This window comes from Sapajus apella, unplaced genomic scaffold, assembly GCF_009761245.1.
Source record: "Sapajus apella isolate SASKATOON/1434 unplaced genomic scaffold, GSC_monkey_1.0 scaffold130, whole genome shotgun sequence".
Taxonomy (NCBI): domain Eukaryota; kingdom Metazoa; phylum Chordata; class Mammalia; order Primates; family Cebidae; genus Sapajus; species Sapajus apella.
Window position 1 is genome coordinate 764816 of NW_022437070.1, and position 12683 is coordinate 777498.

At 49.2% G+C, this 12683-nt stretch overlaps 1 protein-coding gene across 3 annotated transcripts in view; it reads right to left on the reverse strand.

Moving 5' to 3' along the window:
• DHX34 (DExH-box helicase 34) overlaps positions 1-12683 on the reverse strand; it is a 56344-nt gene that overhangs the window by 37131 nt on the left and 6530 nt on the right. Inside the window, exons 1-3 of one of the 3 annotated variants that reach the window (XM_032262518.1) lie at positions 9275-9402; positions 4505-5485; positions 2271-2582 (exon numbers count right to left, since the gene is read on the reverse strand). In XM_032262518.1, the coding sequence (XP_032118409.1) occupies positions 2271-2582; positions 4505-5209 (1017 nt within the window). In that variant the 5' untranslated portion in view covers positions 5210-5485; positions 9275-9402. Of the gene's footprint in view, positions 1-2270; positions 2583-4504; positions 5486-7958; positions 7978-9274; positions 9403-12683 lie in introns of those variants that run through there. The other 2 variants (XM_032262520.1, XM_032262519.1) reach the window with 2 other exon arrangements.

A 12683-nucleotide genomic window follows, 5' to 3' on the forward strand; every position in this document is an offset into this window, starting at 1 on the left:
CCCTAATTGAGAAACAGTCAGGTGGCAGACAGCACACTCCAGCTAGGGAATTTTTAAAGGATGTCATAAAAATACAAAGTAACAAGGCAACTGTAAGGCTTGTGGGGTGCTGGTAATGTTTGACTCTTCTAAATCTGGGTGCTAGCTACATAGATATGTTTAACTGGTGAAAACTCATTGAGCTGTGTACTTACAATGCATGCATGCTCTTGTGTTTAGAGTAACTTCAACAAGAAAAAAATTCCAGGTGATAGAACCAGGATTAGAACCCTAGAAATCTAGTTGGTTGGCTGATCATGAGAAGACCCTGAGCCTGAGCCAGGTTGACTGACTGATTTCCAGGCACGGCTGGCTCACACCTGTCATCTTAGCTCTCTGGGAGTCCAAGGTGAGAGGATCGCTTGACCAGACAGAAAACATAGCAAGACCTCATCTCTTAAAAAAAAAAAACAGAACTGCTGGGCGCTGTGGCTCACACCTGTAATCCCAGCTCTTAGGGAGGCAGAAGTGGGAGAACAGCTTGAGCCCAGGAGTTCGAGACCTGCCTGGGCAATATAGCAAGACCCTGTTCTCTAAAAAAAAACAAAAACTGGCCCCGGACCCTACAGCCACCAGGATGTTGATGCCTAGGAAGAACCAGATTGCCATTTATGAGCTCCTTTTTAAGGAGGGAGTCGTGGTGGCCAACACAGACATCCATGAGCCTAAGCACCCACAGCTGGCAGACAAGAAGGTGCCCCACCTTCATGTCATGAAGGCCATGCAGTCTCTCAAGTCCCAAGGCTACGTGAAGGCACAGTTGGCCTGAAGACAGTTCTACTGGTACCTTACCAGTGAGGGTATCCAGTATCTCTGTGATGACCTTCATCTGCCCCTGGAGACTGTGCCTGTCACCCTACGCCACAGCCGTCCAGAGACTGGCAGGCCTCAGCCTAAAGTTCTGGAGGGTGAGTGACCTGCAAGACTTACAAGAGGGGAAGCCGACAGAGATACCTACAGACGGAGTGCTGTGCTCCCTCCCCGTGCCGACAAGAAAGGCGAGACGGGCTGGGTCAGCAACCCAATTCCGACTTAGAGGCGGAGTTGGTCCTCCATGTGATCAGCCACTTCAGTAAAATTGGAGAGGATTATTTTGCAGTGAATAAACTTGCAGTCAAAAAAACTGGAAAAAAAAAAAAAAAAAAACCTAAAAAACATTTTTCAGGAAGCATCCTCATTTTTTCCCTTTTTTTTTTTTTTAAGACAGGGTCTTGCTCTGTCACCTAGACTGGAGGGCAGGGGCACGATCTCAGCTCACTGCAGCCTCTGCCTCCCAGGTTCAAGTAATTCTCCCACCTTAGCCTCCGAGTAGCTGGGATTACAGAGGCACACCACCACTAGAGCTAATCTTTGCATTTTTAGTAGAGATGCAGTTTCACCATGTTGGTCAGTGTGGTCTCAAACTCCTGACCTCAGGTGATCCACCTGCCTCAGCCTTCTAAAGTGTTGGGATTACAGGTATGAGCCACTGCACCTGGTTAATTCTTTTTTTTTTTTTTTTTTTGAGATGGAGTCTCGCTCTGTCGTCAGGCTGGAGTGCAGGGGTGCAATCTTGGCTCGCTGCAACCCCTGTCTGCCGGGCTCAAGCAATTCTCCTGCCTCAGCCTCCCTAGTAGTTGGGACTACAGACACACGCCACCACACCCAGCTAATTTTTGTATTTTTAGGAGAGACGGGGTTTCACCATGTTGGCCAGACTAGTCTCTAACTCCTGACCATGTGATCTTCCTGCCTCAGCCTCCCAAAAATGCTGAGATTACAGGCATGAGCCACCTTGCACAGCCCATTCTTTTTTTTTTTTTTTTTGAGATGAAGTCTCGCACTGTCGTCCAGGCTGGAGTGCAGTGGTGTGATCTCGACTCACTGCAACCTCCGCCTCCTGGGTTCAAGCAATTCTCCTGCCTCAGCCTCCTGAGTAGCTGGGACTACAGGCACGCGCCACCATGCCCAGCTTTTTTTTTTTTTGTATTTAGTAGAAACGGGGTTTCACCATGTTGGCCAAGCTGGTCTCGAACTCCTGACCTTGTGATCTGCCCGCCTTGGCCTCCCCAAGTCCTGGGATTACAGGCATGAGCCACTGCACCCAGCCTCAAAAATGGTAGCTTTAAAAAAAAAAAGAGTATCTTTAAATAAAGAGATGGGAGACACAGCAGCAGAGAAGAGGCATGTCCAAGTTTGGACAGAGGTCTGGTGGGAGGTCTGGGCGTGTGGGAGGAGGGGGAAATGCTCACCGTGATGGGGAACAGCCTCCCAGGCACCTGTACCACAGGGGCATTGCCGAAATAGCTGGAGAAGAGCGAGATGTTGATGGTAGCTGACATAAGGACGACCTTGAGGTCAGGCCGCTTGGGCAGCAGCCGCCGGAGGACGCCCAGGAGGAAGTCATTGTGGAGGTGCCGCTCGTGGACTTCATCGACGATCAGGACCTCGTACTGGGGCAGGCTGGGCTCCCGCTGGATTTGTCGCAGGAGCAGCCCCACCGTCAGGAACACAATCTTGGTGGCCGCCGAACGCGTGCTCTCAAAGCGGATCTGGTAGCCAACCTGGGGAGGGAGAGAGATTAGTGTGGTCAGGAGAGGACCCTGAACCTGGGTACCAGCCCCCGGATCTGCCCAAATTCAAAATCTAAGCAAATGCCATGCCTACCTATCAGACTCTGGAGCCTAACAGCTTGGGTTTGAATCCCACCTCTGCCACTTAGTGCCATCGACCTGGGGCACGCAACGCCATCCCTTAATTTGTTTTCCTCCTAGATGCTGCGAGAATTCCACATGACAATCCACATAAAGTGGCCAGCACCATGCCCTGTGTATAGAGAATATCAACTACAATAGTAATCACCTTTCTTTGAGTCCCTACTATGTGCCAGGACATTACATGCCACTCCAAGTGCTTTATTTATTTATTTTTTGAGACAGAATCTCCATCTGTCACCCATGCTGGAGTGCAGCGGCACGATCTTGGCTCACTGTGACCTCCACCCCTCCCCCACACCGGGTTCAAGCAGCTCTGCTTCAGCCTCCCAAGTAGTTGGGATTACAGGCGTGCACCAACACACCCAGCTAATTTTTTTATTTTTGGTAGAGATGGGGTTTCAACATTTTGGCCAGGCTAGTCTTGAACTCCTGACCTTGTGATCCACCTGTCTCAGCCTCCCAAAGTGCTGGGATTGCAGGCATAAGCCACCTCACCCAGCCTCTTTAAGTGCTTTATGTACCTCAACCCACTTCATCTTCATGACCACTATGAGACAGAGGATTATAATTTAGCCTTCCAAAATGGCATTTGCATCACGGTAACTGCCAAGAATTACCCTCACAGCTGGGCACAGTGGCTCACACCCGTAATCCCAGCATTTGGGGAGGCCAAGATTGGTGGATCACCTGAGGTCAGGAGTTTGAGACCAGCCTGACCGATATGGTGAAGCCTTGTCTCTACTAAAAATACAAAAATTAGCTGGGCATGGTGGCAGGCGCCTGTAATCTCAGCTACTTAGGAGGCTGAGGCAGGAGAATTGCTGGAACCTGGGAGGCAGAGGTGAGCAGAGGTCGCACCACTGCACTCCAGCCTGGGGACAGAGCAAGACTCCATCTCAAAAATTAAAAAAAAAAAGGCCGGGCGCGGTGGCTCAAGCCTGTAATCCCAGCACTTTGGGAGGCCGAGGCGGGTGGATCACGAGGTCAAGAGATCGAGACCATCCTGGTCAACATGGTGAAACCCCGTCTCTACTAAAAATACAAAAAATCAGCTGGGCATGGTGGCGCGTGCCTGTAATCCCAGCTACTCAGGAGGCTGAGGCAGGAGAATTGCCTGAACCCAGGAGGCGGAGGTTGCGGTGAGCCAAGATCGTGCCATTGCACTCCAGCCTGGGTAACATGAGTGAAACTCCATCTCAAAAAAAAAAAAAAAAATTTAAAAAAAAAAAAAGATTGTTGAGTCTTTAGAACATTTCCCACTGTTTTACTGTTAAAGAGCTACGCTGGGAGTGCTAGCTCCTTTGTCACACCGACCACAGACAGGCCAATCTGTGAATAAAGTTCTAGAAGAATCATCGCTGGGTCCAACGGTAAGCATTTCATTTTTTCTTTTTTTTTTTTGAGATGGAGTTTTGCTCTTGTTACCCAGGCTGGAGTGCAATGGCGCGACCTCGGCTCACTGCAACCTCCGCCTCCTGGGTTCAGGCAATTCTCCTGCCTCAACCTCCTGAGTAGCTGGGATTACAGGCACGCGCCACCATGCCCAGCTAATGTTTTGTATTTTTAGTAGAGACAGGGTTTCACCATGTTGACCAGGATGGTCTCGATCTCTTGACCTCGTGATCCACCCGCCTCGGCCTCCCACAGTGCTGGGATTACAGGCTTGAGCCACCGCGCCCGGCAACATTTCATTTTTATTGATACTGCCAAGCAACCTCTTCCCCCAGGGTGACCCTGGAAAAATCAGAAAGCTGGTACATCCCACTCACCTGTGAACCATACTGACTGAGGCTCTCAAAGCCGACACGCTTGGCCAGTGAGATGCAGGCGATCCGCCGGGGCTGGGTGCACGCCACATGACTGAAGCCAGCAGCCAGCAGGTACTGGGGCACCTGAGTGGATTTGCCACAGCCGGTGTCACCGGCCACCACCACCACCTGGTGTTCCTTCAGCGTCTGCAGGATGCGGTTCCCGTACTGGGCGATGGGGAGGGCTGCCCGCTCACGCTGCAGCTTGGCCAGACGCCCAAAGGCCTGCTTCTGGCCAAAGTCCAGGTAGTGCAACAGGGCTCGGTGGAACTCAGACACTCTCTCCGCGGGCAAGTGCCTGCCCAGCTCACGAGAGCCCCGTGTGTCAGGGCCCAGGACAGAGAGGTTGATGCGGTAACGTGGGTCGTAAGTGCGAGGTAGGTCGGCCAGGGCTGGGATGCTGTGCTTGGGAGGCCCGGAGGCTTTCGCCACCCTCCTGGAGGTTTTGAGATTCTGGAATCTCTGCAGGCGTTCAAAGAAGGTCCAAAACTTCTGACATTCCTCAGAACCCTGACGGATATAATCCTCCTCACGGAAGAAGGCATCTTCCAAGAGGCGACGTGTCTCTGGACAACTCCAGTCCCATTTCTCCAGGGCCTCTTCCTCACGGGAAGCCCGGGGGTGGTCTCGGCAATCCCTGCCCTCCCTTGTTCTAGGAGGAGACATGTTAGTAATCACAATGGGGGTTTCAGTTCTGATCACCCAGAACAAATATTCTCATCCGTTCCATTCCTGCAGCAGTTTAAGAGGCCAGTGCCTGCAACAGAGAACCACTTTCTCTTCAAAGAGCTAATTTTTCCTCCTGGTCACGGCACAGGACCACCACAGATGATAAGGTGGCCCAGGGCCTGCTTGAGCTGGTGACACACAGGGCACCTCATGACACCGGCAGTGATCTCTTGGATGGACACAAGTCCATGTTGGGTTTTCAGGCCCTGGGTTCTTGGGAGAGAGAACAGAAGACATGCATTCACTTTTTGGAATACTGCCTTTTTTTTGAGACAGTGTCTCACTCTGTTTCCCAGGCTGGAATGTAGTGGCACGATCATGGCTCACTGCAGCCTCGACCTCCTGGACTCAAGCAATCCTCCTGCCTCAGCCTCTAGAGTAGCTGGGACTACAGGCACATGCCACCACACCGAGCTAATTGTTCACTGTTTGTAGAGATGAGGTCTCACTATGTTGCCCAGGCTGATAGCAAACTTCTGGGCTCAAGCAATTTCTCCACCTCAGCCTCCCAAAGTGTTGGGATTACAGGTGTGAGCCACCATGCCCAGCTCATTTTTAGACACATTTCTAACAGACTGTTTCTCAACCACCTAACTAGGAAAAGGAGGTAATGATCACCATTCACAGATGGTCACGATCACATACTCTCTCGTGTGACACACACACCACCAGAATGTGACAATCCAATGACGGGGACTGTGACAACAGAACCCTGGGTGGCTGTGGGAGACCAAAGGAGGTGCCTACCCATGCTTGGGTATCAGGGAAGGATACCCAAGACCTAAAGGGGAGATGTGGGTCACATGCCAACCAACGGCAGAATCTTGTCTTGAAAGGCAGTAACAGGAGAGAGGCGTGATGTAAGGAAAAGAGTAAGGCAAGAGCTCTTCACCCAGGGTCCAGTGAGATTCGGAACACCGAGATAAAAGGCAAAATTTTGCAAGTGTTATTTTTGTTAACACTGTTATTGTGTTGTTTTTTTGTCTGCCTGACACAATCCTTTACTTTTTTTCTGAGAACGGTGTCCACCTTCCTTTGAAGAACAGCCCTTCCTCGATTCTACATGGTTCTGAGCGCCTTTAAATCAAAAAACCCCCACTGGGTAGGCAAGTGACAAAGACCTGGCCAATCGTGGTGCGCTACTTCCCCTCTAACCAATAGTTGGTTTGAGAAGTGGACACATGACCCAAGAAGGGCCCTTTTGTGGAATTTACACTCGGTTGCTAAGACAGAAAAGCTCTCATTTTATCTGTTGTAATCAGGCACGTTTGGTATAAGCCTGGGGCTGTTTGTGTAGCTCTGGAACATGGCAGTATTTCCTAAAAATCTCTCCTAAATAACTAGATACAGGCACAAGGATGGTCACTGTGCAAACACAGGGAGGTGAAAGAGGGAAATCAAGAGAAGTTTGGCAATATCATTTAGTGCTTGAAGCTTAGCTCCCTTTAAAACCCCCACTTCTCAGCTACAGAAGAAAATGCCTTTTTGCTTAAAGATGGAGTTTTTTTGCTTTTGTTTTGATATGGAGTCTCGCCTTGTCGCCCAGGCTGGAGCATGATCTCGGCTCACTGCAGCCTCCACCTCCTGGGTTCAAGTGATTCTCATGCCTCAGCCTCCCAGGCAGCTGGGTTTACAGGCATGCACCACCATACCTGGCTGATTTTTTTTACTTTTAGTAGAGATAGCATTTCACCATGTTGGCCAGGCTGGTCTTGGACTACTGACCTCAAGTGATCCACCCACCTCAGCCTCCCAAAGTGCTGAGATTATAGGTGTGAGCCACCATGCCCAGGCTAGAGTTGGGTTTTTGATTCTCAGCTGAAAATATCCTAATAAAGAGCACACCCTCACATGTGCAATTTTCTGGAGGGAAGATAGTCACTGAGATTCTTAAAGGGGTTTATGACCATAAAAGGGTTCAGAGCCCTTGTTGCTGAAGGCATTGGAGTCAGGCAGATTTGGGTTTGAATCTCAGCTTCATCATGTATTAAATGTGTGGCCCCTGGGCAATTTTTTTTTTTTTTTTTTTTTTATACAAAGTCTCAGTCTGTTGCCCAGACTGCAGTGCAGTGGCATTTCAGCTCACCGCAACCTCTGCCTCCCAGGCTCAAGCGATTCTCCTGCCTCAGCCTCCCAAGTAGCTGGGATTATAGGCACACACCACCACGTCCAGCTAATTTTTTGTATTTAGTAGAGACAGGGTTTCACCATGTTAGCCAGGCTGGTCTCGAACTCCTGACCTCAAATGATTCACCCACCTCAGCCTCCCAAAATGCTGGGATTACTGGTGTGAGCCACCTTCCCCACATCCCTGGGCAAATTAACCTGAACTAACTCAAGGCTGTTTTCATCATGTATAAAACAGAGATAATATCTATCTCAAAACCTTACAACGTTTAATAAAGCTTGCTAGAGAAAAGCTAAACAGTTCAATAGCAGCTAGTTTTTCCCTACCATAAAACAGGACTAACATGCAGAAAACAGCAAGAGGAAGTGGGGCAAAATCTGGAAACAAAATTAGACTCAAAAGGCCACAATGCCCTATCATAACGGTGCTAACAATGCTTCCACCTACTCTGCATTTCCTGTTCTAGGAGGGAAGCAAATTGAGGTCTTGGAGTGTTACTGTGAGTCTGGGCCAGTGATTCTTAGAAAACGAGAGCATTGGCCGGCCGCTGTGGCTCACCTGTAATCCCAGCACCTTAGGAGGCCAAGGTTAAGTGGGTCATGATGTCAGGAGTTTTGACACCAACCTGACCAACATGGTGTCACCCCGTCTCTACAAAAAATACAAAATTAACTGGGCATGGTGGCACATGCCTGTAATCCCAGCTACTCAGTAGGCTGAGGTAGGAGACTCGCTTGTTCGCGGGAGGCAGAGGATGCGGTGAGCAGCAATGGTGCCACTGCACTCCAGCCTGGGCAACAAGAGCAAAATACTGTCTCAAAACAAAAATTTTTTCATTTTTTTTTTTGAGACAGTGCCTCACTCTGTAACCCAGCCTGGAGTGCAGTTTAGCGCAATCACAGCGTAGTGCAGCCTCAACCTCCCAAGCTCAAGCGAGCGTCCCACCGCAGCCTCCCAACGTGCTGTGATGATAGGCGTGAGCCACGACACCCTCTTTTGCATTTTCTGTTTGAATCTTTTTTTACTCCCTTGTCTTGCCAGTGTTAATCCTCCATCACCTTCTCTCTCCATTTCTTCATCTAATGCTTTGTCTCTCAATATCGGAAGCTTTAATAGCTAGCGCTCACTTACTGCTTATTCATGTTCACACACAGATCTATTCCAATCACACCTACGTACACACACACTTTCCTCACAACTGTAAGGCACTATGATCAGTGCCTATTTTACTGAGCCATAGAGAGGCTGAGTGGCCAAGCAGCAGATGAGGAGCTCAAATCTAGGGGTTCGGGCTCCACTTCCTCACTTTTCCACTTCTCAGCATCATCCTCCGTTATCTCCAGTTTTTGTGGGGTTCTCCCTACTTCACTGTTTCCATCTATCCGTATCTCTCGGTCTCCCCCACGATTCAGCGTCTCGTTTCTCCACCTAAATCCCATTTTTTGTTTCTAGCGTCCGCGACCGGCTTCCTACTTTTCCTGCCACTCCCCAACTTCACGGGCGACCACGCCTCTCGCCTTCGTGGTCTCTGAGCCTCCAGGTGGAACCCATCGGCCCCCTCGCCCACGCTCTCTAGTTTTCAGCTTCCCTCCTCTCCCAACACCCTCGTCTTTCAGTCTCTCAGTTTCTCGAGGTTTGTTTTCGTGCCTCCATTTCTTTCCGCCTCTGGCCTCTCTGTCGCCCAGGTTCTGCCAGGGACGCTCAGGTGCCATCTCCGTCCGCGTCTGCCGACCCTTCGACTTCCTCTCACATTCCTTCACATTTCGAGATTTTTTTTTGCCCCTGGGCCCATCCTCAAACTACCCCAGAACGGCCCAACTCCGGCAACTGTCACTGCCACCACCCGGCGCACCCACCCCGCTCTGGTCACTTACTGCAAACCACGAACGCCTCAGCTTCCGGTCCCAAGTGCCCGAGTCTTGCGCGTGCGCACACCACCCTCTCAGTTTAACCTTGCCCCCCGCCAATCGGAAGCTCAGGGCTGCCCAAGACCCACCCTGCGCCTGCGCATAGCACACTTCCGCCCCGCCTCGTTTGGGGCGGAGCCTCTGGTGATTGCGCCCTCTAGAGGCCATTGGTGGCGTTGCAGTAGAAACTTGCAAGCGCCTCCTCCCCGGCCCCGCCCTCTCCTCATCAAGCATGCCCACGTGCACCCCAGCTCTGGGATACCGGAGATTTAACTCAAAGAGAGAGCAGGCCCAGGCACTTTTTTTTTTTCTGAGATGGAGGCTCGCTCTGTCTCCCAGGCTAGAGTGCAGTGGCATGATCTCAGGTCCCTGCAACCTCTGCCTCCCAAGTTCAAGCCATTCTCCTGCCTCAGCCTCCCAAGTAGCTGGGATTACAGTTGCACACCGCTACGCGCCTGGCTGATTTTTGTGGAGTTTTTTTCTTTTCTTTTCTTTTCTTTTTTAAGACGGGGTTTCACCATGTTGATCAGGCTGGTCTTGAACTCCCGACCTCATGTGATCCTCCCGCCTTGGCTTCCAAAGTGCTTGGATTACAGGCGTGAGCCACCACGCCCAACCTTTTTTTTTTTTTCCTTTTTTTTTTTTTTTTTGAGATGGAGTCTTGCTCTGTCGCCAGGCTGGTGTGCAGTGGTGCGATCTCTGCTTGCTGCAACCTTCGCCGGCTTCAAGCAATTCTCCTGCCTCAGCCTCTGGAGTAGCTGGGATTACAGGCATGAGCCACTGCGCCCGACCAATGTTTGTATTTTTAGTAGAGACGAGGTTTCACCATTTTGGCCAGACTGTTCTCAAACTCCTGACCTTAAGTGGTCCCTCCACCTTGGCGTCCCAAAGCACTGGGATTACAAATGTGAGGCATCACACTCAGCCTCTACCTCTGTTCTTTCAACCCTATTTTCTTTTTTTTTTTTTTTTTTTGAGACTGAGTTTCACTCATGTTGCCCAGGCTGGAGTGCAATGGCGCTATCTCGGCTCACCGCAACCTCCGCCTCCTGGGTTCAGGCAATTCTCCTGCCTCAGCCTCCTGAGTAGCTGGGATTACAGGCACGTGCCACCATGCCCAGCTAATTTTTTGTATTTTTAGTAGAGACGGGGTTTCACCATGTTGACCAGGATGGTCTCGATCTCTTGACCTCGTGATCCACCCGCCTCGGCCTCCCAAAGTGCTGGGATTACAGGCTTGAGCCACCGCGCCCAGCCCAACCCTATTTTCTGTTACGTTTCTCTTCAACAAACTCAATCACACATATGCAAGAAGGTCCCGACACAGAGAAACAATCTCATTAGCCAGTAGTGCACCCTCTGTTTTATTAAGTGAAAGAAGAAACAGCCGGGCGCGGTGGCTCATACCTGTAATCCCAACACTTTGGGAGGCAGAGGCAGGTGGATCACCTGAGGTCAGGCATTCGAGACTAGCCTGGGCAACGTGATGAAACCCTGTTTCTACTAAAAATACAAAAATGAGCCGGGCGTGGTGGTGGGCTTCTGCAATCCCAGCTACCCAGGAGGCTGAGGCAGGAGAATCACTTGAACCCAGGAGGCAGACATTGCAGTGAGCCTAGATGAAACCACCGCACTTCAGCATGGGTGACAGAGCAAGAGCCCGTCTCAAAATAAAAAAAAAAAAAAAAAAAAGAAAGAAAGAAAAAAGAAGAAACTGAGTGTGAAAACAGCCTCGGAGTAAAATGGTGTTTGCCTGGGGCTGGTGGAGGAGCAAGGAGGAGTTAGAGTTTAATGAGCACAGAGTTTCAGTTTGGGAAAATGTAAAAGTTCCAGAGATGGATGGGGGGGGGTTGGTTCCACAAAAAGGTGAATGTACTGTACTTAATGCCACTGAACTGTACACTTAAATGGTTAAATGGTTAAGAGGGTTGTTTTTTCTTTTTTCTTTTTTTTTTGAGACGGAGTCTCGCTCTGTCACCCAGGCTGGAGTGCAGTGGCGCAATCTTAGCTCACTTCAACCTCCACCTCCCAGGTTTAGGCAATTCTATGCCTCAGCCTCCCCAGTATCTGGGATTACAGGTGCATGCCACCACACCCAGTTAATTTTTTGTGTGTATGTGTATTTTTAGTAGAGATGGGGTTTCACCATTTTAGCCAGGCTGGTCTTGAACTCCTGACCTCGTTATCCACCCACCTGGCCTCCCAAAGTGCTGGGATTACAGGTGTGAGCCACTGCCCCCTGCCTAAGATGGTAAATATTATGTTACTTATATTTTACTACAATAAAAAAGTTTTTTTGGCCCCGGTGGGGCTGAAATGAGCCGTGATGACACCACTGCTCCCCAGCCTGGGTGACAGAGCCAGACTGTCTCAAAAAAAGAAAAAATTTTATGTCTAAAAAACAGGACTCTCAAGTTTTTGGCCTGAACATTTGGTAAGATGAAGTTAGCAACTACTACCATCAGGAAGATGTGGGAGAGAGGCTGAGACAGAAAATCCAAAGTCCTGTGTTGAGCATATTGTTTGGTTTATGTATTGGACATCAAGTGAGGATGTCAAGTGGAAAGTCCCATATTATTATCAAGCCTTTGGAAAACAACTTAGAGACAGAAAGGCTAATTCATACATTATGATCAAAGGAAGAATGGACTAAGTATTCTGCTTAAAATTTCCAAACAAGTCCAGGCACGGTGGCTCATGCCTGTAATCCCAGCACTTTGGGAGGCCGAGGCAGGTGGATCACCTGAGGACAGGAGTTTGAGACCAGCCAGACCAACAGGATGAAACCCCCTCTCTACTAAAAATACAAAAGTTATCCGGGAATGATGGCAGGCACCTGTAATCCCAGCTACTCTGGAGGCTGAAGCAGGAGAATCACTTGAACCCAGGAGGTGGAGGTTGCAGTGAGCCAAGATCGCACCACTGCACTACAGCCTGGGCAACGAGAGAGAAACACTGTCTCAAAAAGAAAAAATTAAAACAAATAACTATAACTTTATAAAAACTTGTAGGAAATGAGCAACAAATGTGAAATCAAGAAGAAAGCCACAATCTATCAACAATAGGGTTGAATAGCAAGCTTTAGCTTAGTTCTTAGAAAAATTATTATTAACTTGGTTCTTTGAAAACTTAAGGAAACCATTATCTCTAGGTTTAAAAAAAAAAGACAAATAGCAAAAATAAACCAAATTTAGAACAAAAAAAGGAAGTTACAACAAACAAAACAGACGGCTTTTAATAACCAAAGGGATTTTATCTGAAATTGCCCAGAAATACATTTGAAAACTCCCATGAAATGTATTCTTCTTCGAAAAAGTAAGGCTAATGATTTACAAAATGAAAACATTTCAAAAACCACAAAAGATGTTTGGTAAAA